Source organism: Eptatretus burgeri, chromosome 7 (assembly GCF_056783735.1).
Source record: "Eptatretus burgeri isolate ZD-2024b chromosome 7, Ebu_testis_v1, whole genome shotgun sequence".
NCBI classification, from domain to species: domain Eukaryota; kingdom Metazoa; phylum Chordata; class Myxini; order Myxiniformes; family Myxinidae; genus Eptatretus; species Eptatretus burgeri.
In genome coordinates this window covers 104,656,639-104,682,481 of record NC_140967.1, presented here as the reverse complement: position 1 = coordinate 104,682,481, position 25,843 = coordinate 104,656,639, and the positions used below count along the sequence as shown (strand labels likewise).

The 25,843-nt window shown below is 45.1% G+C and overlaps 1 protein-coding gene across 2 annotated transcripts in view; it reads left to right on the top strand.

The window, feature by feature from the left end:
• The first annotated feature begins 1,732 nt into the window (after positions 1-1,732).
• LOC147023994 (maestro heat-like repeat-containing protein family member 1) overlaps positions 1,733-25,843 on the top strand; it is a 74,791-nt gene continuing 50,680 nt past the window's right edge. The window contains exons 1-17 of one of the 2 annotated variants that reach the window (XM_085890113.1): positions 1,733-2,042; positions 8,230-8,375; positions 10,079-10,210; positions 10,486-10,642; positions 13,998-14,096; positions 15,092-15,243; positions 15,671-15,811; positions 18,649-18,741; positions 19,171-19,249; positions 20,391-20,504; positions 20,775-20,848; positions 20,979-21,107; positions 22,819-22,926; positions 23,180-23,291; positions 23,405-23,445; positions 24,136-24,277; positions 24,601-24,656. In XM_085890113.1, the coding sequence (XP_085746239.1) occupies positions 2,021-2,042; positions 8,230-8,375; positions 10,079-10,210; positions 10,486-10,642; positions 13,998-14,096; positions 15,092-15,243; positions 15,671-15,811; positions 18,649-18,741; positions 19,171-19,249; positions 20,391-20,504; positions 20,775-20,848; positions 20,979-21,107; positions 22,819-22,926; positions 23,180-23,291; positions 23,405-23,445; positions 24,136-24,277; positions 24,601-24,656 (1,797 nt within the window). In that variant the 5' untranslated portion in view covers positions 1,733-2,020. Of the gene's footprint in view, positions 2,043-3,105; positions 3,606-8,229; positions 8,376-10,078; positions 10,211-10,485; positions 10,643-13,997; positions 14,097-15,091; positions 15,244-15,670; positions 15,812-18,648; positions 18,742-19,170; positions 19,250-20,390; positions 20,505-20,774; positions 20,849-20,978; positions 21,108-22,818; positions 22,927-23,179; positions 23,292-23,404; positions 23,446-24,135; positions 24,278-24,600; positions 24,657-25,843 lie in introns of those variants that run through there. The other variant, XM_085890114.1, reaches the window with a different exon arrangement.

Below are 25,843 nucleotides of genomic sequence, written 5' to 3'. Positions count from 1 at the left end.
ATCTGTAAATAAAAAAGCTGCTACTCAACTAATCAAATTTGTTCTAATTTATAATTTGCAATCACTTATGAAAGTAATCATTAGCATGTATTTGTGAATAAATAACATCCTTATCACTAATGTCTAATAAGAAGCATAGTTTAGCCTCATGCGCACCCCCGCAAGTTCACCTTGTTTTGTACCAAGTGGGCCAAATTGCCATATTTGGCTTCCTAAAACTAGGAGTATGTGCTTTCCAGAGACATTCTGATGCCACAATCTGAAATTTTGTATACCAGTTTATAAAATTTTGCAGTAACTCTTTCCTGGATAGTTCCATTTAAGATTTATAAACTTCTGAATTTTAAAAAACGTGCATGTAAATAAAAATTAATTTTAATATGAAGCCATGGGCGTAAGATAAAATTATTCGGTCAGTAGACACATCTTATATGAGGCAATCTTTAGAAAAAAAAATTAAGATCCTGAACCCCGAGCCACATGGTCAAACCAGGGGACAAAATTGTTCCATTTTAGGGCCATCGGAGGCAAGGGCTTATGGTAAAACTTTTATAATTCATCACCTAACTGTATTATCCCAGCACAAATGTATCTATGGATAGATAATGACCCTATAATCACTGTGTTATGAGGAAACAATTCGAAGTTGTTCCATATTTTCAGTAGGGCTCCTATAGTTTCACCTTATTTTAGCTCGTTTTGGCCAAAAAGCCATTTTTAGCTTCCTATAGAGTGAGAAATATGCATCCCAGAGGATATCTGATGCCATAATTGAAAAATTTGGATGCCAATTAGTAAATATTTGCAATATTAACTTTCTAGAGGAGTCCATTATAAAAATAAAAGCCACTGAAGTTGGAGAAAAATGCGTTTTTCACATTTGGCATTTTTAGGGCCGAATTTCAAAGGTCTCCAGAGCTAGATACTTTTTAAACGATGAGGAATTGAAAGCTAACCTTTTGCATGGTGGGTAGAGCCATACAGATGTACATTTAAGAATTTTTCCAGCAAAATCTGAGGAGGTGACCTGGGGACCCTTAGGTGAGTTGGCACGGAATGACCCAGCAGTCTTGGGACCCATGTTGTGGAATTGGGTGACATGACCTCTCTTGATGAAGAGTGAAGGTTTTTTGAGGAGGACTTGCAGAGTACAAAACAAAGAGGTGAACCCAGGGAAATCGTACTGTGGCCTCCATGATCATCCTGATGTCCCGCCTGGAGTCAAAGCCGGTGCGTTGAGGGGGTTAAGGATGCCTGTGACACCTGACGGGTGCTTGTTGCGTTGATGCCATCGATCCATCAAGTCGCAGATCTGAATCTGGTGGGTCTTCCACTCCCGTTCCATCGGATCAAAGTTTAAAATGATTGTCTTGTGCAAGTTGGTAAGGCATCCGAGACGATGACCACGTGACCATGTTATATTAATGACATATCCCTGTTTGTGTAAGCTTGTACTGCACGATGAGATAAGGAAAATTAGTCATCGGATTGTGGTGTCGTCTATAAATTACATACCGACAGGGGAGAGTGGGGGTGGTTGCAAGACAGGAGAGAATGAATGTGTTAGTGAGTGAGTGTATGTGTCACTATTAATAGGATGGACTGCTACCTGACGGCATGCTCCGCAATGCACGACCCTCCTGACGTCGACCGAGCGGAGACGGATCAGATTGGCTCCTCCCCCTGAGATTGGCTCCTCCCCCTGAGATTGGCTCCTCCCCCTGTGTCCTGCATCATGGAGTGCACGTGACGGTCACGCCTCAAGCCGGGCTGGTGGCGGCTCGAACGGCCCGTTGGATTTTTTTCCCTGTTCGATGAAGTGTTTGTGAACGTCAGAAACGGCCGGTTGATGTTTTATTTTTAAACCCGTGGTTTGTGGACGCACCAGGGTTTAATTTATTTGCACGGGAGAGCCTTTCCTCGATGAGTTTACGGAAGAGAACCCGCGACCGGAGGAGGTGTCCGTTAAAATAAACATGGGAGGGACACGAGGGTGAGGTCGTGCGAGCTTATCCTGACCATGGACGCAAAGCAGAGCGGAGGTAAATATACATATATATATATATATATATATATATATATATATTGTGGTGTGTCATGGGGTGGTGTTGCGTGGTGTGTCATGGGGTGGTGTGTCGTGGGGTGGCGTGGGGTGGGGTGGGATGGGATGGGATGGGATGGTGTGGTGTGGTGTGGGATGGGGTGGTGTGGGATGGGATGGGATGGGGTGGGGTGGTGTGTCGTGGGGTGGGATGGGATGGGGTGGTGTGGTGTGGGATGGGATGGGGTGGCGTGTCGTGGGGTGGGATGGGATGGGATGGGATGGGGTGGTGTGGTGTGGGATGGGGTGGTGTGGTGTGGGATGGGGTGGTGTGGTGTGGGATGGGGTGGTGTGTCGTGGGGTGGGATGGGATGGGGTGGTGTGGTGTGGTGTGTCGTGGGATGGGGTGGTGTGTCGTGGGATGGGGTGGTGTGTCGTGGGATGGGGTGGTGTGTCGTGGGATGGGGTGGTGTGTCGTGGGATGGGGTGGTGTTGCATGGGGTGGCGTGGGATGGGGTGGTGTGGTGTGTGGTGGTGTGTCGTGGGATGGGGTGGTGTGTCGTGGGATGGGGTGGTGTGTGGTGGTGTCGTGGGATGGGGTGGTGTGTCGTGGTGTGGGATAGGGTGCGGTGGGATGGGGTGGTGTGGGGTGGGGTGGGATGGGATGGGGTGGTGTGGGGGGGTGTGGGGTGCGATGGGGTGGTGTGGTGTGGCATGGGGTGGGGTGGTGTGGAATGGGGTAGGATGGTGTGGGGTGGTGTGGCATGGGATGGGATGTTGTGTGGGGTGGCATAGGATGGGGTGGTTTTGGTGTGGGGTTGTGTGGCATGGGGTAGGATGGGGTGGTGTGGTGTGGGGTGGGGTGGCGTTTCATGGGTTGGGGTGTCATGGGGTGGGGTGGGTTGGTGTGGCGTGTAATGGGGTGGGGTTGGTGGTGTGTGCTGGGGTGGGGTGGCGTGTCATGGGCTGGGGTGGCATGCCAATGGATGGTGTGGCGTGGCTTTGGATGGGATGGGGTGGCATGGGATGGGGTGGCGTGGTGTGGCATGTGAGAAGGGATTTGGTGGCATTGCGTGGAATGTGGTTACATGGTGTGGTGTGTGGTAGGATAGGATGGGATGGTGTGGTGTGTGGTAGGATAGGATGGTGTTTGATGGGATGATGTGGCGTGGATGGGATGCCATGTTGTGTCGTGGGATGGTGTGGTGTGTTGTTTATCATCATCGTCATTAATTATATGCAAGGTAAGTATCTTTGTTGTCTTATGGAGTCTTGCAGCGTTTGTGTTAGATCGCTGCTGTACTACACTACACTGTACCGTACCGTACCGTACCGTGCGACGTGTTTTTAAGAGGTACATGTCGGAGAGGTCACAGAGTGTTGCATCAAATTGACCGCCAGTTAGAGATTGACTCTGTTCCTGAAAGTTTGCACAGGGGAAATGAGTCAGAGATGACACGTTCATGAAGGTTTCTTCCGTCTTCAATCGCTCTACGATTGAAGAAGGAGCTCCTGGCGTTCCGTTTGCTTCCCTTTTCCGATCGGCTTCAAGTGATGACCTCTGGTTGGTATTAACCTCTGGTGAAGAAATGATCTGGACTCGAGTTGTCTAAACCATCAAGGATTTTGTACATGTGCATCATGTCGACACGTTTGCATTTGTAGTGCTTGTAGATCTTGTAACTTATCCTGGTATGGATGATCCTTAAGGGTGAGCATGAGTCCCTCTGTGTATATTGACTCTCAATCTTCCGTATACCTGCGATGGATCTCGGCTGCCATGCCGTGTTTCCATATTCCAGGAGTGAGAACGAGCGCTTTGAGCAAGTGAAGTGGGGTGTCTCTGCTCACGTGCGAAAGTACTTTTTTTTTTTTAATGATGCCTACCATTTGACTGTCTCTGTTTACTGTATTTGCCATATGTGGGTTGAAACTCAGGTTCCCGTTTATGATGACTCCCAGGTCATTTATTAGGATGGCTGTTCCACAGTCTGGTTCAGATCCATCCATCCATCCATCCATTGGGACCATGCTCTATACAGAGTGTCGGTGCTGCCGAAGCGGTCTCCTGGACGGGTCGCCACGCCGACACAGGATCCTCAAATGGATCAATCATCCCAGCAAGCTGGTACTCATTGTGCCGACCTCGGAAGGATGACTGGCTGAGTCAACCCCACCCCTGGTTCAGATCCTCCTGCAGCATCTCATGATGTTTGTCGTGTACTCTGTATGTCATGGAGGGGTCGGCGTAGATCCGGACGGCGTTCTGCATGCCGCTCGGCGAATCGTTGATGTGCATAACGAATGGAGAAGGACCGGGACACTGCCTCGGGGGTATGCCACTGGCATCATATGCTCATTCTGATGTCATTCTGTTCACAACCACTCTTCTGAGTTCTTCCCATTGGAAAACCTTTCAGCCAGGTGAAGAGAAGGCCTCTCTCATGCCCACGTGTCTTTACATCGTTTTGCTTGGGCCTCTTAACGTGCACGTGACTCACTGTGCTTTGGTTCTCTGAATATCTCTTCCAAGACTGGTTTTCCCTCCTAATTTGACTTCCTTGTTATGTAAATGCTCATTTATAATTTTTTTTTTTTTTAAATTCTTCCTTTTTCTGTTTTGACTACTTTTGGGGATACATTTCTGTCGGCAATGACACAATGTCCCTGAAGAGGTCTTCAGGCTTGTTTACCGTCGACGTCCTGGTTACCGAAGCCCGCATGCTGCACCTGGAGCGGTTACCCGAACACACTCGTGGCGTATGAAGGGAAGTGGATGCCTGACACCGGGCGTAGTTACAGCAACAATTTCAATAAGTTTTGCTTCTTTTGGAAATTATGGTGTGTGCTTTTTGGGATTAGAGTTGAGTTGAACTGTTGTTGAGTTGAAGGAAATCTATTTAGTTCAGTTATGATAATTATAAGTATCACCTTGTGGTACCTACATGATGGTTTAACGCCATATTAAACTCTGAACCCAGGTCGTTCAGTACTTGCACCGGTGAGTGAAATACTCTTATTTGTACTCCTGCAGGGTAGACGTTGTGTTCACTGTTTTCAAAGGAAAATTATCGACCGAACAAGTAACTTATTCACAGCCTTGAGTGTTGGTTTGTGTTAGGATTCGGTTGACAAAGGGTAATCCATTCTTCTTCTTCTTGCATATGGCAGCTTGACTGTCGGGATAGCTGTCATTTCTTGGAAACGCGGCTATGCCGTTGATGCAGTGTCCCCCCCCCCCCCCACCCCTTCCAACCAGTACACTGGTACTCATTTCGCCGACCTCCGAAGGATTCCAGGCTGAGTCAAACCTAACCTGGTGTTAATTCATCGGAAAAATGGGGCTCAAACTCAGGACCCTAAGATCCCAAGCCAGCCACCCTAAATGCCCTGTCACACCTTGACGATTTAGCCAGCGTATGCCTGACGCATGCAAAATTTGGCTAAAACGCTGGCACGTGTCGAATACGTTATGTGTAAGTTTGCATACATTAAGAGCACGCTGGCAGACGTCGTAGTACGCTGGCTTTTTTTTTTCTTAGTACGCTGGCATACGTCTTTGTACGCCGAGGTGTTAGACAAATTTTCCATGCTTGAAATTTTTCGACGTATGCCAGCGTATGACTTGCACGTTCCGCATACGCTGGCCATACGTTGTAGGCACGTTACGCGATCGTTGACACGCGTCGAAACACGTCGAGGTAATGGTTAGCGTCAGTTTTCCAGACTCCCTGGTTTTTTTTTTTTTTCTTCGGTATGACGGTGATGTTGACACTGATTTCTAGTGCGGTTACGATTTAAATCGTTGAGCGGCAGCCTATTAATTATATTATATTATAACCACACTAGAAATCGAAGTGTCAACATCACCGTCATATCGAAGAAAAAAAAAACCATGGAGTCTGGAACACTGACGCTAACCATTACCTCGACGTGTTTCGACTTATGAGTAACGTGTGTCAACGATCGCGTAACGTGCCTACAACTTATGGCCAGCGTATGCGGAATGTGTGTCGTACGTCGAGAAATTTTCAACATGCTGAAAATTTCTTGACGTACTCTGCGTATGACGACGTATGCCAGTGTGCTCTTAACGTATACAAAACTTACCCATAACGTATTCGACGTGTGCCAGCTTGGTTCGGCAAATTTTTCATACATCGGCATACGCTGGCTAAATCGTCAAGGTGTGACTGCGGCTTCACACTTTGATGTCTAGTGCGGTTATGATTTGAATCGTCGTGCCGCAGCCTATGAAAAGCCTACGCTGCCGCGCGCTATGCATAAGTTGGACTATCGTTGGGCATAGGTTGTGAACGCCGACAACATGCTCAGTATTCGTTGGTATAAGTTATCTATATGTGATTAAAACGTTCTGTGTACGTTACGAATACGTTATGCATACGTCCAACACGTTATTATACGCCCAAAACTTAAAAAAAACATCAATAGTTCAGCGTACGCCAACGTTTTGCATACATTTCGAGACCTTGCCATATGCTGGCTAAAACGTCAAGGTGTGACTGCCCCTTAACCGCTAAGCCACCACCAGGCTTAGTAATCTATTAGGATTGGGATTATAAAGGGTAATGTACTCGTATTAGTACTAAAATGTGAGGTATTGAGAACACACTGAGATGTGCGGTTCACTTTATCGACGCATATGTTGAGTTGCTAAGGTCATTGGACTGGTATCACAAGGCTTGCTTCACTGACATTGGGGGGAATAGGTGTGTGTGCACAGGGGGGAGGGAGCGAGGTGGGGGGGAGGGGTGTCATGGTATAGCTACTCTCGGACATGATTCAACGAGTAAACATGTTCGGCACGTGCATAACGGGAATGACTTAACTGATGAGGCTACAGTAAATTCACCCATTTTGTTTAATTATTACCTCCACCACAGACGGTGGAAGGAGGTTTGTTTTCACGTCTCTCTGTCTGTCTGTGTTTGTTTGTTACTTGCGAAAATCGAAGGATTTTCAAGTATATTGGTTAGTCGCATGTGTTGGTCTGTCTTTGTTCGTTTGTTAATTGCATTTTCATCCGATCTTCCCGAAACTTCACCACCTGGTCGAGTTGGTCATAAGTAAGAAGCCTGTTGGGTTTGATGTCCAAAGGTCAACAACTTTGTTGTATTTCTAAAGTCATCAATTTTCATCTGATTAACTTGAAATTTGAACAGGATTTTCATGTCGGCTCACTGAATTCAAACGCCAATTATTTTTAAGGTCAAATTTGTTTTCAGGATTTTTTACGTATCGTGCTATGCACGATGTCCTTGTTTATTTACTACGCCAGTCGCCTACAGGTCGCATTTTTAAACCGATCTTCACAAAACTTCACAAATCGGTGGAGTTGCTCATAAGCAAGAAGCCGATCGATGTTGAGGTCAAAAGGTCAACAACTTTGTCAAATTTCTAAAATCCTCAATTTTCATCCGATTAACTTGAAATGTGAAAAGGATTTGCTTATTTGTTCATTGAATTCAACCACTATTATTTTTAAGGTCAAATTTGTTTTCGGGATTTTGCAAGTATCATGCGCTGCATGGCATCTTTGTTGCTTGTTTGTCTGTCTGTTTGTCTGTCTGTCTGTCTGTTTGTTTGTTTGTTCTCGATCTGGATATGAGAATTAATTTTTTGAAGTGATTCTTCACCATTGAGAGATGGGGCCTAAAAGGATATATAGCATGATATTTCAAATAGTTGTGGAAGAGTTGTGACAAAACTTGGTGGATGAGTTGGTTAGGTGCTTAGAACAAGCCGATTCGATTTTGCTTCAAGTCCAGGTTCAGATCCTACCTATCAGTGAGATGCAAAACGTAAACTATTCAGCCTGGCGGAGGTATTCGCCTCACCGAGTGCCCGTTCTAGTTTTGTTACGTGTTCTATTTGTGGGAGTTTTACTATCATTGTGTTTGTTTGAGAGTTTTATTTAGTTATACAATGTTTATCAGAAAATTTTGATCCACTTTACCACTTTGCTACAGTATATTGTGATGATAATTAGTTTTATTGATAAACAAAAGCAGCTTTGTAGGAAAATTTTCAGTGTTTATCTGTTGTAATTACCCACCTCTGTTCTGTGTATTTGCTAATCATCGGCATCACAAAAAGAACGTATCCGAAAATCATTCGAAAGGACAGTTTGTTTCTAATCCACACCTGATCATTTCCTGAATGTGTAGTACTCATGCTAGCCCTAGCGGATGCGGCGTGGGATCGCGACGACTTGGTCCGGGACCGAGTTTTTGTGGCCCTGCAGTCGCTGGGCGCTCGTCAGCCGCGGACGCTGATCGAAACGCTTCTCGGATATCTGGACCGTCATCCAAAGGTGAGGAGAAGCCGTGGAAATGATGTGTGCAAGAGCAGTGTCGTTTTTGTACCTGCACTCTGGAGTGTGGTCATAATGTGAAATACCAAAAAAAGTGGGAAATTTTCAAATATTTTTAAATGAAACTTTTAATGTGCAATCAGAATTAGAGGATTTATGAAATATGTAACAATTTTTTGCAGTATGTTCGGGTCAAAACATGTCGACTTAGTCACGGGTCAAAACGGGGGGGAAAAATGTTTTAACTCAAAATTTGATCTTGGGTCATTCCGAGGGAAACTTTTTGCCACCTTTCAACTTTGCTTCCGGTGGGAAGTGTGGGGATCTGCGATCGCACACCATCGACTTTGCTATAGTTTAAGGAATTTGATTAAAAGTGTTTCCTTACTTATCCTCGTTTCTAATGGTGAACATACCCAGCTTGAAATCTAAGTGGAACACCGAAAACATTTCCATCGTCTGGACTCGAGTACTCTCCCTTTTATGCTCGTTTATCTGATGAACTATTCAGGTATTCTTGGACAAGTAATAAGACTAGCTGTCCGGTAAAAGCCCCCTATTGGGGTAACATGGTAGCCAAAAAATAAATTTCCAACTAGCTGTATTTTTACATTTTCGTTGATCACCCTGCACACGTAGTTCAATGTGGGTCTAAACAATCGGTTCACTCTGTCTGTCTGACAGACTTCAGTCCATTAACGAGGAACTACTTCATTTCAATTGAATTGTATATCTTGAACATGAATCGTAACACAAACCTGTAGTTTAGCAGTACTTTGGCTCTGAATTTGGCAAATTGTACGGAATGTCATCTCACGTGCGCACGCGCGCTCTCGGTGAAACGATTGCTCGCGTCTGTCAGTCTGGCAGTCACCCGAAATTGAAAATCATTCCAAACAGGAAACGTACTGTTTTTATGGATGTCATAAAGGACACAAACAACAGACACGGATAACTAATTTAACATGTAAAAGAGGGTGCATTGACAGTGGTAAACTTCTGATTCAATGTTTTTTTTCTTTTCTTTCTTTATTTCCAACATCCTGTAAAACTTTTCTTTTGTTTCAATTGAATTATATATTTGAACACTGCAGAACACAAATCGCCTTGTTTGAACTTCCCAAAACGTTCAGTTTAGCAGTATTTGGGAAAAATGTTACGCTGTCTCAACCAAGCAAATTTGCCACGCTTTGAGGGTGGAGTGACCGCGCGACGCAGACAAAAATGGCGGCACTTCGCGATGCACCGACGGCGATCTTCGTCCAAAAGATCTTCGTTTAGTGCATCTTTTTCTCAAAGATCGTTTCCAAATCGTCAGTTTCTTCCAGAAGAGTCAGCAGAAGGTTCAGCTCTGGACTGTCCTGTTTGACCAATCGGCTTTGTGTGGTTGTCATCACACCTGTTATTCAAATTTCATGAACAAAGCTAATACAGATCGTGCTCGGAAACGCAACGCAAGGCAAGACATGAAAAATACCCTTCTCGTGACCTTTTCCTCACGACTGTACGGGGTAAGTTTTTCTATGAGCTCCCTAGTTTTAAATGTACAAAATTCTTATCGATAGAAGGCTCTTCAATTTTTTCACGTATCTGCACTGCTTGTGGTTCCATAATCACTTGCAATACCATGTGATGTGCTTTGTGCTTAATCCTTTATGTTTTTATTTATTTTGAAGCATCCTTGTTTGGGTTGTGTGCTGCAGTTACCTTCGGGCCACCGGACTTGTCTCTTCTTATGCATGGATGGCGCCATGAAGGATCGAGGAGCTGAACTCTCGGAGAACCTCGCAAAGGACCTTGTTTCTTTAGCAACAAACGAAATGCTTTACTCAAAGGTCAACTTACTAACTCGTATATCTAAATCGAGTGAACGATGAGCAAGTAAAAATGTAGGTGTAAAGTAGCATCAACGGCCATTTTTGATGTTTGTGCTCAGAAAGACGGACATTTCAAACTCCTTTTTGAGCGATGTACTGTACACTTCCTGCTGCTATGAAATTATTTTTAAAGATTGCTTCGAAAGGTTACATTTTAGATTTTAAGGTAATTAAAAAGAAACAACTTTTGTGTATTTTCACATTTACTCGCTGATTGGTCACATGTCTTGCAGGATGTGAATGTAGCGGAAGCTGCTGCTGGCCTGGCCGTCACTCTGGGCACAGCATGGTTGCCGGATTTGATGGTGATACTGATGCAGAATTTCCTTCCAGGCACATCTCCAAATCACCACGTCGTCCTCACGTTGGGCCAATTGGCTTACAATCAAGGTCATAACACTGGGGAACAATTTTTTTTTTTCTTATCTGTTGCATGACATTTTTCAACTTATTCTATGTATTTTTTCAACGCTGATTTCAAATCTGTAATCGGTTTTCCTCTTCATCCTCTAGTTTTCATGCAATTTGAAACTTGCGATTTTCGCAAAAAAGGACACGGCCATTGCTATTTGCTCTAGGCATAACTTGAGAACTGGGGGTGCGATTTTGGACTTTAGTGGAAATATACGATGCCTAAACTGCTAAATAACTATAGACCGTATTCGTTTTGCTGCTAACGATTTGCTCACGATTTCTTTGACATAAATTTTCTTTATCTTTATTGATATGTGTTCTTTAACTTTACGTTTTTCTTTGTTTCAGATCTGATCATGGCTTCTTCAATAAGACATAAATGTGTAAATAATCCTGATGCATTCTGTTATATATGTGGCTGCTACACACTACTTCTTCAAAAGCGCAATATAACATCGTTTGTAAGGCGTGCCTATAAAGCCTATTTTGATGTTCCCCTTGGCGACCAAGACAAGAAATGGGCTCCTCATATTGTACGTCATAATTGTGAGGAAATGCTTCGTGACTGGACAAAAGGAAAACGAAAGGGTCTGCCTTTTGGAGTTCCCATGGTTTGGCGAGAACCCAAGGCCCACGTAACTGACTGCTATTTTTGCCTGGTCAACACAAAGGGTGTCGGCAAGAAAAACCGGCAAAATATCTCCTATCCCTGTATTCCCTCAGCAATTCGACCTACTCCACACTCTGAGGAACTCCCCGTTCCAGTCTTTAATGGTTTTGTCTTATCTGAAGATGAAGGCAGTGAACATGATCAGCAAGAGCACGAGGGTCGTGATGACTGGCTTCAAGAAATGGTTTCAGAATCCGAAGCCTCCTCATCTGATACCAAACAGTCCTCAGCCCCTCAGTAGTTTAGCCAACTGGAATTGAATGAGTTAGTGCGTGATTTGGGGCTCTCCAAGAAAGCAGCCGAGGTATTGGCCTCCAGGCTGCAAGAAAAAACATCTACTTGACCACTCTGCAAATGTTTCATATTTCCGAAAGCGGGACCAGATCTTTGTCGCCTTTTTCTCAGAAGACAAGCAGTTTGTTTACTGCCACGATATCCCAGGTCTTCTCAGGCAATTAGGGGTTACTTCGGAAAATCCAACAGAATGGCGATTATTTCTGGACACCTCTAAGCGCAGCCTCAAGTGTGTTCTCTTGCACAATGGCAATGTTTATACAGCGGTTCCAGTTGGTCACTCAGTGCATTTGCGAGAAGAACATAATGACATAAAAATGGTCATTGACTTACTCAAATATCACGAGCACAACTGGATCATTTGTGTGGACCTGAAAATGGTCAACCTTCTCCTTGGTCAACAGAAAGGCTTCACAAAGTTTCCATGCCATCTCTGCATGTTAGACAGCCGAGCTCGAGAGAAACACTGGATCCAGAAGGAGTGGCCCATCCGTGAAACTCTGGAAGCAGGCATGACAAACATTGTGAATGACCCAATCGTCAGCCGAGAGAAGATCATTTTTTCCCCCACTCCATATCAAGCTCGGCTTGATGAAACTGTTCGTGAAGGCGTTGAGTACTGATGGTGAATGTTTTCAACATAGTTTCTGCTTTTACTGCTTTGTCTTTCGAGAAGATCAAAGCAGGTGTGTTCGATGGACCTCAAATTCGTGCCCTTGTACGTGATGAGGAATTTGTAAGGAAGATGAATGACAAGGAGTAGACGGCGTGGCTGTCTTTCGTCGCAGTTATACAAAACTTTCTTGGTAACAAAAAGGCAGATAACTATGAGTTTCTGGTTACTAGAATGCTGTTGGCTTTTCGCGATCTTGGGTGCAACATGAGTGTCAAGCTCCATTTCCTGAATAGTCACCTTGATCAATTCCCTGAGAACCTTGGGGCTGTAAGTGAGGAACAGGGAGAGCGCTTCCATCAGGACCTCATGACGATGGAAGAGCGCTACCAAGGGCGATGGGACGATTATGTGATGGCAGACTACTGCTGGAGCATCAAACGAGATTGCCCTGTGGAAGTCCACAAACGCAAGAGCGACAAGCGCCAATTCTTTGCATTTCATCCTATTTGAACTTTGCATTCCATCCTTATTAATTGTTCTGAATCGCCTATCGTCTTTATGTCGATTTAAATTTGCTTTTAATACAAATTGTAACTTACCAAATAAATGTTGAATTGCAAAATATATGTTTAATATAAATTTGCTTTTAATACAAATTGTAACTTACCAAATAAATGTTGATAATGGTGGATTGCAAAAAATCTTTAGCTTCCAGAGAGAAACTAACTTCAGATTTGAATTCAGCACACTCAAATTAGGTAAGATCAAGTGCTGGTATCAATGCAACAAAAACTTTGTTTCCCCAGTGTAATCTGTGTACTTGTGTGTGCCGTTTGAGTACAAGAGTGTCGAGCCGAGTGATGTTGAGCACATTGTGAAATTGATACTCTCTGCTTCATTCATTTTGACCACCAACTAGTTGAGCTTCTTTAGTATAATTTTGTTAATTTGTTGGCATAGCTTAAGAAACCATCAATTCTTCCTTGGATTCCTCGTGTTAAGGTTTCTACGAAGGAGATGAACACACCAGACCTGAGGAAGTTCAATTATATCTTTGTCTCAAACAAGTGGACTTGTATGAAGATTTGATGAACAGAGACGATAGTTGGAAATGGACATCATCACAGTCTATGGGACCGGAACCAGGGGTCACGGAATGACGAATCAAATGCTCAGTTGGAAGTAACGGCCAAGTAAACTCGCATTTCTATTATCATGATTATTAGTGCTGTTTAATTTTATCAGTCTAGTGGTTCTGATATGTCTGGGTACAGTAGTAGCCTCGTGATAAGGACACGATTGGCATCCCAGATGTTGCAGATTCATATCCGGCTGAAGGCAGTAGTTTGGATGCCAAAGTTTTCCAAACAGATGGAATTGACAAGTCACTCGGATTTTCAGCAAAAGCCTTACTGGCTCATTAATGACATTCTGAGATAACCTGGGACGTGACTCTTTCTTGGGCAGTAGTCTCTCTGACTTGTACAGGAGTTGTTCTCATGTGCGTTGTGGGGTGGAGGGGGGAGGTTGGTGGCTCCTCTTCGAGGTCACCGGTCACTCCCCATTATTGTGTCTTCTTTATTCACAAATGGGCAGATATGAGGGATCCTATGCAAGCTATACGTTGCATTGTGAGATGCACTTCTCCTGGTACTTCAGAGTGTGATGTGGGATTTGCAGGTAAATGGATTATCACCTGTGATGGATTTTTATTTATTATTAAGACTGGTCCATTCCTTCCTTGCCCACAGTTTACAGCATGGTTCCCTTTCTGCCTGCTATCCTCAGCATTCTGGGCACCATGATGTCTGCCTGTAAGCAGGACAAAATGAGGTGTGCCTTCGCCTCAGGTACGTTCTACCTGCCCATCATTCATGTCCTACTCGGGGCTGCTTCATTCCACTCCTGCATGTAATGCTGCAATTTATCTCTAAATTCTGAATTTTCTTTACTGTGGAAAGAATGTATTATTATTATTAATAATAATTGTATGCAGGAATGTATACCGGTACATGTGGAGTCGGTAAAGACAGAGGTGAGCACGTTCACAGACTGACAGAGGATGAAGGGGGTACAGGGAGACAATGACACAGTGAATGAGGACAAGAATGAAAGGGGAGAGTGTCGACGAGAGTAGAAGAGAGCATGGGTTGGTGGGTATCGGAAAAACATGAGGTGACGATGGGCAGCACTGCTGAAGGACTGCGTTTTTCCAGGATTTCCACACACCTCCTTTGTTCCTCTTCTCCCATTTGAGAATCTACCTTCTGGAGAATGTTCCATCCACACACTTTCTCCTGGGCACCACCATCTCTTGTCACCCCCCCCTCCCCCAATCCAACCTCTTAATGCATATGACTGAGTTTCCTTTCCTCCTCCTCCTGCTCCTCCACTTCCTCCACTTCTCTTGATTGTTGTGTTTGTTCATTCTCTTGGTTGTTGTGTCCACTTGTTGCCCCATCGCTCCACTGTCGGTTACTTTCCTTTTGGCCCTTTTTTTTTTTTTGGTATACAAAAAAACAAGCGACTGGAGGGAGGGGTCCGAGACAACAGGCACAGGAAGTCGATTTCATAAATGAGAAAATAGAGGGATAAAGTAATGAAGAGTAGGCGATCATTTCCAATAGAATTGGGGAAGGTAACCAGGTGTGGGATTGTGGAAGAGCCCATGTAACGAAGATGGGACCGAGGGGGCAAAGCCGGACGTGAGGTGATCAAGGGGAAGATGGAGGGAAAAGGTTTTTGTTTTTCAATCCTCGCCACATAATATCCATTTCTTTATGTTCAAATGTTCTTACTTACTCGGAGCTTGGATGTCCCAAATGATCACACTGTGTCCTCACAGCGCTGAGCCTGTTCAGTCAGGCTATCCAGGAGTACTTGGCAAACCCAGACCAGGCGTCACAGCCTGGCCTGCAGCCCCAGGACTTTACGGAGGATCTCGACACGACCTACATCGTGCTGTTGAACTCGTGGCTATCGAGCCGGGATATGAAGGCACGGATTGAGTGGAAGAGATGGGTTGTTTTGATGGATGGGTTCGGGTTTACGGAGACGTGATGTTGTCGAGGCAGAAATTGTCGCCTTTGCAATCCCCGATTACAAACAACTTGCATGGTTTTTTTTGAGATTGTATTTGGACTTGCGTCCATCAATCGTGTTGACGACAAAATTGTTTAAATCGAGTTGCTGCTCTGATATTTCCTCATCGCTGATTGGACCCTCACCAAAGGGGAGAAATGGTCCTCAGAACAAATGTATGAACGCATTGTGATCGGCTCGTCTTACAAACTGCCTAGACTTGGTAATTTATTAAATTTTATAAAACCATCAATACCGCAATCACCGAGAAAATATCGTTGTCTTGAATTTATTTTGCGCAAACCCCCCCAAAAAGTCATTAACCTGAAAGTGCATTTTGCAGGTGCGGGTTAAGGTAGTCGAGGCGCTTGGTCACGTGACGCACCTGATGCCACGTGAGTGGCTCGAGGAACATCTCCCGCGAGTGGTGTCTGGAGTTGTTGGATTGCTGAAGAAATATCCGGAGTCCTTGCCCCCAACGCAGGTTTGTTGGAAGATGTCAGGATGTGTTCACTCTCTAAAAATGGCGTTGAAAAGGAAAAAATAATGGCATCGTTGGGGGAATATATATGGGGTTTGGAGAAGATGAATGGGGGAATTTTTTTTTCACTTTCGTTTATTTATTTATTTTGCCGACGTATGTTTGCAAGCCCCTTATTGTTGTTGTGTTACAAAGGATACCCACAAAAGCATTGCAGTGCAGGATTTTTGCCTCTGCCACCGAAGGTGGACAGATGTTATGTTTTCATCCCTGTCTTATCTATCTATATATCTGTCTCTGTCTGTGAACAGGATATCTCAAAAAGCTGACTGATTCAGATGAAATTTGGTGGACAGGTTGGGTGTGTTAACGTGGACGAAGTGATTCGATTTTGCTGAAGATCTGGATCCGACTATTTTTTTTTTTCAGCGATTCGCCACCTTTGAGTGATGATCGAGCCCAAAGTGATATAAAACACGATATCCCAAAGTTGTGGACAGATTATGGCAAAACTTGATGGATTAGTGGGGTCGGTGACAAGAACAAGCAAATTAGATTTTGGTTAAAGTCCGGATGCAGATCCGGCCGATGACTGAGTGGGATGCATCACATAAACGGTTCAGCCTGGCGGAGGGATGTGCTCTACCGAGTGCCATTATTGTTTGTTGCTGTGTGAACAGTTTAACATGCCGACTACAGAGGGATATTGAGGATGTATTGTTGTGGGCCGGGGTTCGGTGGCGATAAACGACCACCAGGTGGAGCGGTGGAGTCGTCTCCCACCGAACACCTGGAATTTAGGTCGTGACTCTCGGACAACTTCGAAAGGTCACGGGTCACTTAGAGGACCGTGGTCGCCAATATTTTGACGGCGTGAGGTAGGGTCCACTTGTCTAATTCCAATTTACCTAAGTACTCACGCCATCCAACTACCGGGGAAACCACACCCTCGGCCGATTTTGTCCGACTCGAGTCGCTATCACCGACTCGGATCCGGCGTAACTGAGCGGAAGTTACCAAAGCTGCGCCGGACCACATTAACAATTTACGGCACGAACGGCTTTACTATTTCTCAATACGCACCTTGCTAGGCCAATGAAGGAAAGCACAGAAAACGAGCTGGTACCTTTAACAGGGGTTTATTTATAACAATAATCGGGGAGGAGGACACAGAGCAGAGTTATCACGAATAAAGAAATGTAATGTACAATGAAAGGAAAACACTTAGACAATCCTACTTACAGACGGGGCCCACGGACAAACGCGCAAAAGAAAATAAACCAGGATTTTATTGTTCCCCCTCGCAGCCGTGAGGAGAGACGAGCTGGAGGTAAAAGTAAAAGGGTACCTGCTGTCGCAGGGAAGCGTGCTCGGAAATGCGGCACCTGGTGGTTAATGGTCGTCGGGGCACGCTCCGGGAGCTCGTGCCAGGCTCGTGGTTCGGGACGGAACCCGCATGGCGAATCGTCGGGGCACTCGAACTCCGATCCGTCCATGTGCCGACAAAACCGCCTTCTCCGTGCAGCCACCGACAAGCGCAAAACAACAACCACTGCTCCTTTCGTCCACTCCACTCCCCTCCTGTCCACAAGAACTCTTGTCCACCAAACTCTTCGCGACAACGACAATGACACGACCTTCTGTCCACACCACTCCCGTTTTTCCACCACTCTTCTGGCACTGCTCAGGGGCTATATCTCCTCCCACATGGGGCGGGGCCTTGGCGAGAATCATCTCGCTGTCCGTCCCTCATTGGCCAAAGGCCGCACCCTTCCGAGGCGGAGCCGTGGCCCCTGCTCGGTAGCCCCGAATATTCCTCGTGGCCACGTGGTCTCGCGCATGCAGAGAGTAACAGGATCTGCCCTGAGAAAATCGTCGTACCAGATAAGAGGAGTTCGTCCGTGGGGATGGAGCGTGATGGGATGTAGATGGCTGATGTAATAACCTAACTAAAGACATCACAATGCACGTTTTCGAGTCCCCCACTAGACAAAAAGGAAAGGGACCTATCTCACACGTACTTACCGGCATAGCTAACTTTGGGACCTGAATGTTGAGTGCGCATGGTTTCCAGATTCGTGACAGTCTAAGCACCATACTTCTCTCACATTCTCTTGGTCCTTTGAGTTTTGCACACTGAAATGAATTTATTGCTTCATATCCCGGCTCGACATACCTTTGCATACTTACATGGATATATTTATATTCTGAGGTGAAGCCTGGTGTTAGCTTGGTGGTTAGGATGGCTGCCTTGGGATCTTGGGGTCCTGAGTTCAAGCCCTGTTGGCCTCTGAATTAACACCAGATGGGGTTGACTCAAAAATGAGTACCAGTGTACTGGTATAGGGGCACAGCATCAGTGGCATAGTCATGCCCCAACAAAATGACAGCTACCCGGCAGCCAAGCTGCTATATGCAAGGAGAAGGAGAAGAAGACCTCTGAGGCCTGCTAGGATAGTTGAGAGGTACACACTTCAAACCCCTTTAGCCTGGTTTTGAATCCTGACCCAGCTATAAACTGCCATCCTAATGTTTCGCAAGTCGGGCGAGTCGTCAATCGGTGTGCAGTCCCTTCGATGGATGGATGTCCCAGGTGTCCTCTCATCTGATGGCCTTAGTTGCTGGACATTAAAGATCCCACGGTGTCTTTCACGAATCGGCGAGTTATCTTCAGCCCCCTGAAAAACTACAAATTCCTGCACCTTCAGCCGAGTGGCGAATTGTCCAGGATTGTAGCCCTTGCCAAGAGACTGCTTCGGCAGAACGGATGCTTCGTGAGGAGTATGGAATGATGATTATCTTTGTTACCCACCTGATGACCTAACTGTACTCTATTCCAGGCTCTGTGTGAGGTGCTCCGTGCGTCTTGCAATGCAGAAATCCGACTCCAGAACTCGCAGGTGGACCTGGTAGTGAATGCCCTGCATCCTCTCGTAAGTTTATTTCCGAATGGCGACGCGCATTATCCCACACGCCAATATATGTGGCGGTGCGGCCAAGAAACCGAACGTGACCGTGTGTCTCCTTGTGCCTGCACGTGCTTTGGAGTGTAATGAAGCGTCGCGTTTGGATGTCACGAAATGAACCGCGTTCTGGAGTAACTCGATCCGCTTTTGAAATGACTTGTATTTTACCAGAGTCTAAAAAGAGTTGCTTTTGTTAGATTTTAATTTACATTGGTATTGATTTCTTCAACGAGCCTTGGTCTCTTTTTATTTTTTTTTTTTAAGTATAAAACTGCAGTCGGTGTGTGGTGAGTTCGACGTAAGACGTGTGCATTTGACCGGTTGGTGAGTGGACATGGGAGACGATTTGTGCGTCGAGGATGAGGTCACAATGCGATGGTGTGTGTTTGTGTGCAGGTGTGCAGTCCTGTGGATTTCTCAAATCTCCAAGCCATGAAAGTCCACAACGAGGTGTTGAGGTGTTTCACTGCGATAGGTAATCTGTTAAACTTGGGTGGCTTGGGGGGGGGGAGGGGGGCGAGAATTCTGGGGCGGATTACGTAATTTCGAAAGTCACGTATTGTTGTCTCACTGACCTCGCTGTCAATTGAACCTTGCTATTCCATGAGCGTCGCCATTGTGGAGAGAGTTGGCGTTCGAAGAGTTTGGTGTTTTTTATTTCATGTGAAAAGATCAGTTGGTTTGATTTCAGATAGTGTCAAAATTAAATTGTTGTTGGCGACGTCGTGATGGGGATAGACACAACAAGTGAATAATTAATTAATTTTATTTATTTTTATTTTGTAGCATCATGGACAAGGACAGGATTAGGGGCCACATCCTGATAGTGAATAAGAGCAGACTTGTAGGATGGGAGTACGGCGGGGGTCTTTCACTCGGACAGTGGTTACCTATGCTACTGAAGGTGGACGGAGGTTATGTTTTCACCCCTGTCTGTCTGTTTGTCTGTGGCAGGATATCTCAAAAAAAAGAAAAAAAAGAAGTGATGGACAGATTCGGACAAAACTTGGTGGATAGGTTGGGTAGATGACAAGAATACCGATTAGATTCTCGTTCAGGTAACGATGCAGATCCGGCCTATCAGTGAGATACAAATGTAAAGTGGTCAGCCTGGTGGAGGTGGCGGAGGTAGTCAGCCTGGCGGAGATGTACGCTCTACCGAGTGCCGTTCTAATTAATACATTAATTGTTCTCTCAGTATGGAATGATCTCCCGAGAAACGTCGTGGCAGCAGAAATAGTCGATGCATTTTAACCGGGATTGGATAGACACCCAGAAGCATTTGAGACAGAGGGTTAGCTGGGTATCGTTTAGACGGTTGGTTCCCTGTGTCATGATTGTGTTGTCCTTGAGAGGATCTCGTAAAAAAGGTGAATGTACTGTTGTTGTTTTTTCATTCCGCACCACACAATCCCATTCATTCCAAGAAAGGATAAATCATGAATGCACCCTGTTGATGACCCTGTGGCACCCCCCCCCCTGTTCACCTCCCACCCTCACCAGTGAAATTAAGTCGATAGACTAATAGGTTGAACTTGTGGTGTTGATAAAGCACAGGCATGATTGGCCACATGTGCTTGTGTGTCCAAGTTCCTTCTATTTCCTTGTGGTTCTAGGAGAGCTGGCTCCAGAACATTTGATGTTGTTAATGCAGCAGCGAGTTGAAAGCGGTGGAGAGCGTTCACGTGTCGGTAGCTTACTTGTGCTACGACACCTCATTAACTCTGCTGGTATTGTACTTTTACTATTTATCCACTCTGCATCATACAGTAATTGTATTCGCAGTCGAAAGCAGAGGTTGTCGATTTTGTCGATTGGGGTTATGAGGGTTGGTATCTTGACAAACCCGTTAACGCCACATAATGTGTTCACGACCAATTTTGGTGTGGATCTACGACTTCACTACCTTTCGATAGGCCATCGCACTTGCAGCTGTACTTGTACGAGCGGTGTGCCGGGTCGCAGCATTGTCACTTCATTGTGAACGTACCTGCTTTCAGGATCGACGTTTGATCCAAGGAAGGCGCAAATAATGGCGGGACTGAAACCTTTGACTCAAGACAACAACATCAAGGTGGGGTTGCTTCATTGATGAGTCGGATGTTTTAATTATTTGTGACGTTTATTGGTCGGTGTCGGCATTGCCGTGCCTTTTGTAGTATGAAAGCGAGGCTTCTCTTGCCCACTGGTTGTTTTTCCTCCAGGTGCGGCGAGCGTTGCTTCAGGGCATCGTGGCGTTGGCCCATCACGGTTATCTCCACCTGGACGGAGGGCTGGAGCTCGTGCAATTTCTTGTCCGTCAATGCGCCCTCCAGCCAAGCTCTGTGCCGCAGGTGATCCGTCTGACCCCGATGACTGCTCAATGGGGTTTTAGCATAAGCAGAACTCAGCGTTTCGGTAAAATCAGCCGTATTACGACATTTTGTTGTGTTCATTCATTTTGTGTGCAGCCTGCGGCAGCTGGTTTGCATCGTTGCTGGTAGTGTGGCCGTGCTGCTGATGCAGTGCATTACCCCATGCCGGTTAGGGCAGGAATTTGGAATTTGTTCATGGTGTCGGCAAATGCTCGCCTACTCTTTGCGAAGGACACCATGGGATCGTTAACTAATGCCAGCAGATAGGATTCCCATTTAATGTCCATCAAAAGGACGAGCACACACATTGATGAATCGCCCTACCCTTGAAACACTAGGATGACAGCTTATAGCTGGGTAGGGATTCAAACCCAGGCCAGACAGTTTAGAGGTGAGCGTGCGTACCTCTCGGCCATCCTACCAGCCCATTTATGTTTTTTTTTTTTTTTTTTAATTAAAATCAGATTGTAATGGCTTCACAAAACGGACTGACTCTCGTTCCGACATGTTTTGTTCAACACCGCGAAGAAAGACCACGTTAGTTCTAATCTAATAAATAAAGCTCTCTGAAACCACTGACTGACTGACATTAATGTTCGGTACCTTCCGGGTGACTTGGATAGCTGTAAATTTGTGTGCCGACGGACATCGAAGTCGGTGCGCCGAGAAAAATCGCAGAACCGTCGGAAAGCGTCCGTAAATGAAAACGCAAATAAATGCAGGTGAGCGACCCAAGACAATGGGGAAGTGCGGTTCGTTATTGCCTACAACGTGGCAGCGTACCCCGCTAGTATTGTTCTGAAGCACACATTTGTGGTACCTTTTAAAAAGTTGAATTTGCTGTCACGTTCAGAGAATGGAATGCTCTTATTGATGATGTTAAAATCCAGCCTGTACGTGTCGTCGTTAAATTTGTTCGTTGGCAGGTTGTTCCACATTGCTTTGTTTGATTTGAAGTTTTAAATATCAAGTGGGGTTGAGCTCGTATCAAACTTTGTGTGCGTCATCCGAACCAGACTCTGTGGTGTAATGGTTGGAGCGTCCGCTCTGAGCCTGGGAGGTCGGTGGATCAAGTCCCGGTCGAGTCATACCAGAGACTTGAACAATATATAATGCTGCTACATCCTGCTTCCTTGCTTGACGCTTAGCATTTACAACGTTAGAGTACGGACAAACGATGCAAGGAAAGCAATGGCAAACCACCCGGTATAACGCTCGTCCAGAAACTGCTTCGGCAACACAATTTCTCTGTAAATAGTACGGTACATCAAAATTAATTCAAAAAAGAAAAATATATAAAACATCAGCGAGAATTGCTTTGCAATACATGTCTCCAACCGATGTGATATTGTCCAATTCCAATAAGGATAACTCTGTGAAAAATTGACGAAACTCCCACAAACTCTAACTTGTTCCGTAACTTATCATAATAATGCCATGCACCAAGTTTCAGTTGAATATGTTAAGGGGTATGGGGGAAAAAGAAAGTCTGAAAAACCACAGGTGGGACGGATGGACGGATGGATGGCAAAACCCATAGTCTCGTCCATTGAAACCGGTAGGGGACGAATAAAAGGTGTCATCTGGAGTGTCAGATTCCTCGATTAGGATGGCAGACCTCGATGCCATCCAATCAGAACGTCGAGATTCCTTCAATCACTTTTTCCACCTTTCCTCTTTCTTGCCCCAGGTCAAGCCAAAGGGATCTGAAATGGATTATGATGGCCAGGAAGCACTGCGACTCCTCGCTTGCAATGTTCTCCACGTGCTGACGACGACCGTTTCCAAGATTGAGGAGGTTCCTTGTTCATTCCGTTTAGGGATGGAAACGGGAATAACGGGAAGGTTGTGGATTGTAAGGGAGCAAAGTGGAAGGGGAACAGGTGGGATAAATGGATGAAGACTAATGGGGTCGTCAGAATATCACGATTTCTGTGTCCTTGGTATCTGAACGGCTTCTGAGATGCATGTTATGGATTACAAGGTAATTTGAACTGCATAGGTAAGCTCAATCCTTGGGTTGACTGATGGTTCGTGTCTCTTCTCCAAAGGTGCTTTGGCCCTACCTGCTGGAATTCATTTGTCTCCCCATATACTCCGGTGCACTCGGAGCTATATGCCACGCTTCCACTTACCTCGCAAAGCAGAATCCCCTGGAGAACGGTATGTTCACCTTCACCGTCGGAGTGTGACATAGGAGTGTGGTGGTGTGTTGTTCCTCAAGCTCTGCTATCACGTTGATTTTGTTTTTTGTTTTTGTTTCTGCGCTTTTGCAGGTAAAGTGCCAAAGCCTCACACACTCCTCATAAGCTTACTGGTAAGGACTGCTGATGGCTGTGGCAGCCATTTTCCACTGCCATCAAAAACTTTGAGATGGCCCAATATCCAAATCTGTTCATGATATGATGGGCTACGAGTGTGCCAAATTTGGTGCTTTCCTCACAAAATGCACAATTGTTATGCTATATTTAGCTAAGTTGCCCCACTATTGTAGCTCCGTGAAAGGAAATATCAAATGAATCCCCGACCCCATTCCTTAGTGGGTTTAGGTGTTTTAGGCCCCCACAAAATTAAAAAAAAAAAAAAAATCGATTTCTTCAAAATGCCAATCGGATTAGAACAGCACCTGGTAACACCGGGTACCACTGCCAGTAACAGATAAAATATAAACACCCGTTTGCTGATGTCCTGACCAACGTGTCTGCCTGTTCTCTTCTCAGATGTTTAATCACCTCGCCTATGCCTGGATATTTGATTGTGTGTATTAATTGCAAATCCTTCAATCGGAATGCATTACCGCTGGATCCTCCCTGTGATCATTATGGACATCGGTGGTTAACTTGGGAATTGTTGACGGATTTTGTGTTATCGTTGTGTGATGTTGTTGTTCCGCAAGCAGTCAACTCGTTTTGTGATTGATATGCAGGATCTGATATAAGTCTCTTGTTGCTTCGTTGGGACATTTGATTCTTTTCTTCCCCCCTCCCCCACCCCCCCGCACCTGCAGGTGGTATCGGCTTTACCCAGGATAGGTGTGGAGCGTTCCCTCGGGGCTTTACGCCTAATGCTATCCCTCGCACCTTCGCTGCACCAACGTCTACCGGAACTTTGGCAAGATACCATGCCCGATCTCATCTCTACCCTCGAAGGTCACCATGCATGATGCTCTGTTCTTGAACAAAAGGTCTTTTGCGAATCTTTGTTGCATTTCGAGTCCATTGGTGACTTCTTTTTTTTTTTTTTTTTTTTTTTTTGAGCTGGTTCAATGAAGTGGACCTCGTCGAATGGCTTGCATTGAAAGTTTCACAAGTTAAATTATTGGCATTCTTTGCAGACCCAGTGCAAATCTCTCGTGTGGAACTGGTGTTCTAAATCTGGTGGTGATTTCAGTCGGTTGGGGCCTGTTGGTGAAGGAGCACCTTGTTCATGCAGACCCTTGTGTTTTATTTGTTTTATTGTGTGCGTTGTGCAGCTGTCGATATGTCAACGTGGGCACAGCAACATGAATGGGAAGATGGTTTATTAAAGGTAAAGGTTTGGCCTTCTCGAGATTCCAGCAACACACACACACACACACACACACACACACACACACACACACACACACACACACACACACACACACACACACACACACACACACACACACACACCTTTGTCCAGTTCATTGCCGTCTACAGCTGATGTCATGGTCCAACATAATAGTGTAGAGGTGGCATACTTGCCTTTTGAGTCGTCTTGTCTGGGTTCGATACCCGACCCTGAACTGTCGATTGATACTTCACAGGTAGGTGAGCCGTCCTTCGAATGGATGTTAATCTGGGAAACTGTATGTTGGCATTCGCTGTTGGATTTTGAAGATCTCATCCTGTTTTTGGGATGAAGAGCAGGTGCATTGTCACTGGCACTTTGACCAAATTCCTGCTTCAATATGGAGGAGCAATATATATATATATATATATATATATATATATATATATATATATATATATATATATATATATATATATATATATATATATATATATGTGAAATTGATGTAACCAGTGGGTCAAAATGCCAAATGAATCCATGTCTGTTGCGTATTCTCTCCTGGCGACTGTGACACGGGCCTTGTCCTCACGAGGTAGTCTGTAAAGGTAGAACACAGAGGACACTCGAGCTGCTTGAGAATCCCTGCTGGTGCTGATAATTGCCAATCGTACACCACGTTTGTTCACTACTGTGAGGTTTTGTTTTAATTACTTATTATTACCTCCGCTACCGAAGGTGAAGGAGGTTATGTTTTCACCCCTCTATGTCTTTGTTTGACTTTGTTTGTTTGTGTACAGGATATCTCAAAAAGTTGTGTATGCATCCGGATGAAATTTTGTGGACAGGTTGGGTGTGTGTGACGAGGATAAACTAATTAGATTTTAGTGAAGATCCATATCCGGATCTGACTACTAGAATTTTAAAAAGTGATTCCTCACCATTGAGAGATAGGGCCAAAAACGATATATAGCACGATGTCTCAAAAAGTTGGGGACGGATTCGGATAAAACTTGGTGGACTCGGGTGTGTGACCCCGACGAATTGATTCGATTTTGGTAAAGATCTGGATCTGGATGCAAGAGTTATTTAACTTTTAAAGTGATTCTTGACCATTGAGAGATGATACCAAAAACGATATAGTACTCTGTAGCACAATATTTCTAAAATGTAATGGGCCCGAT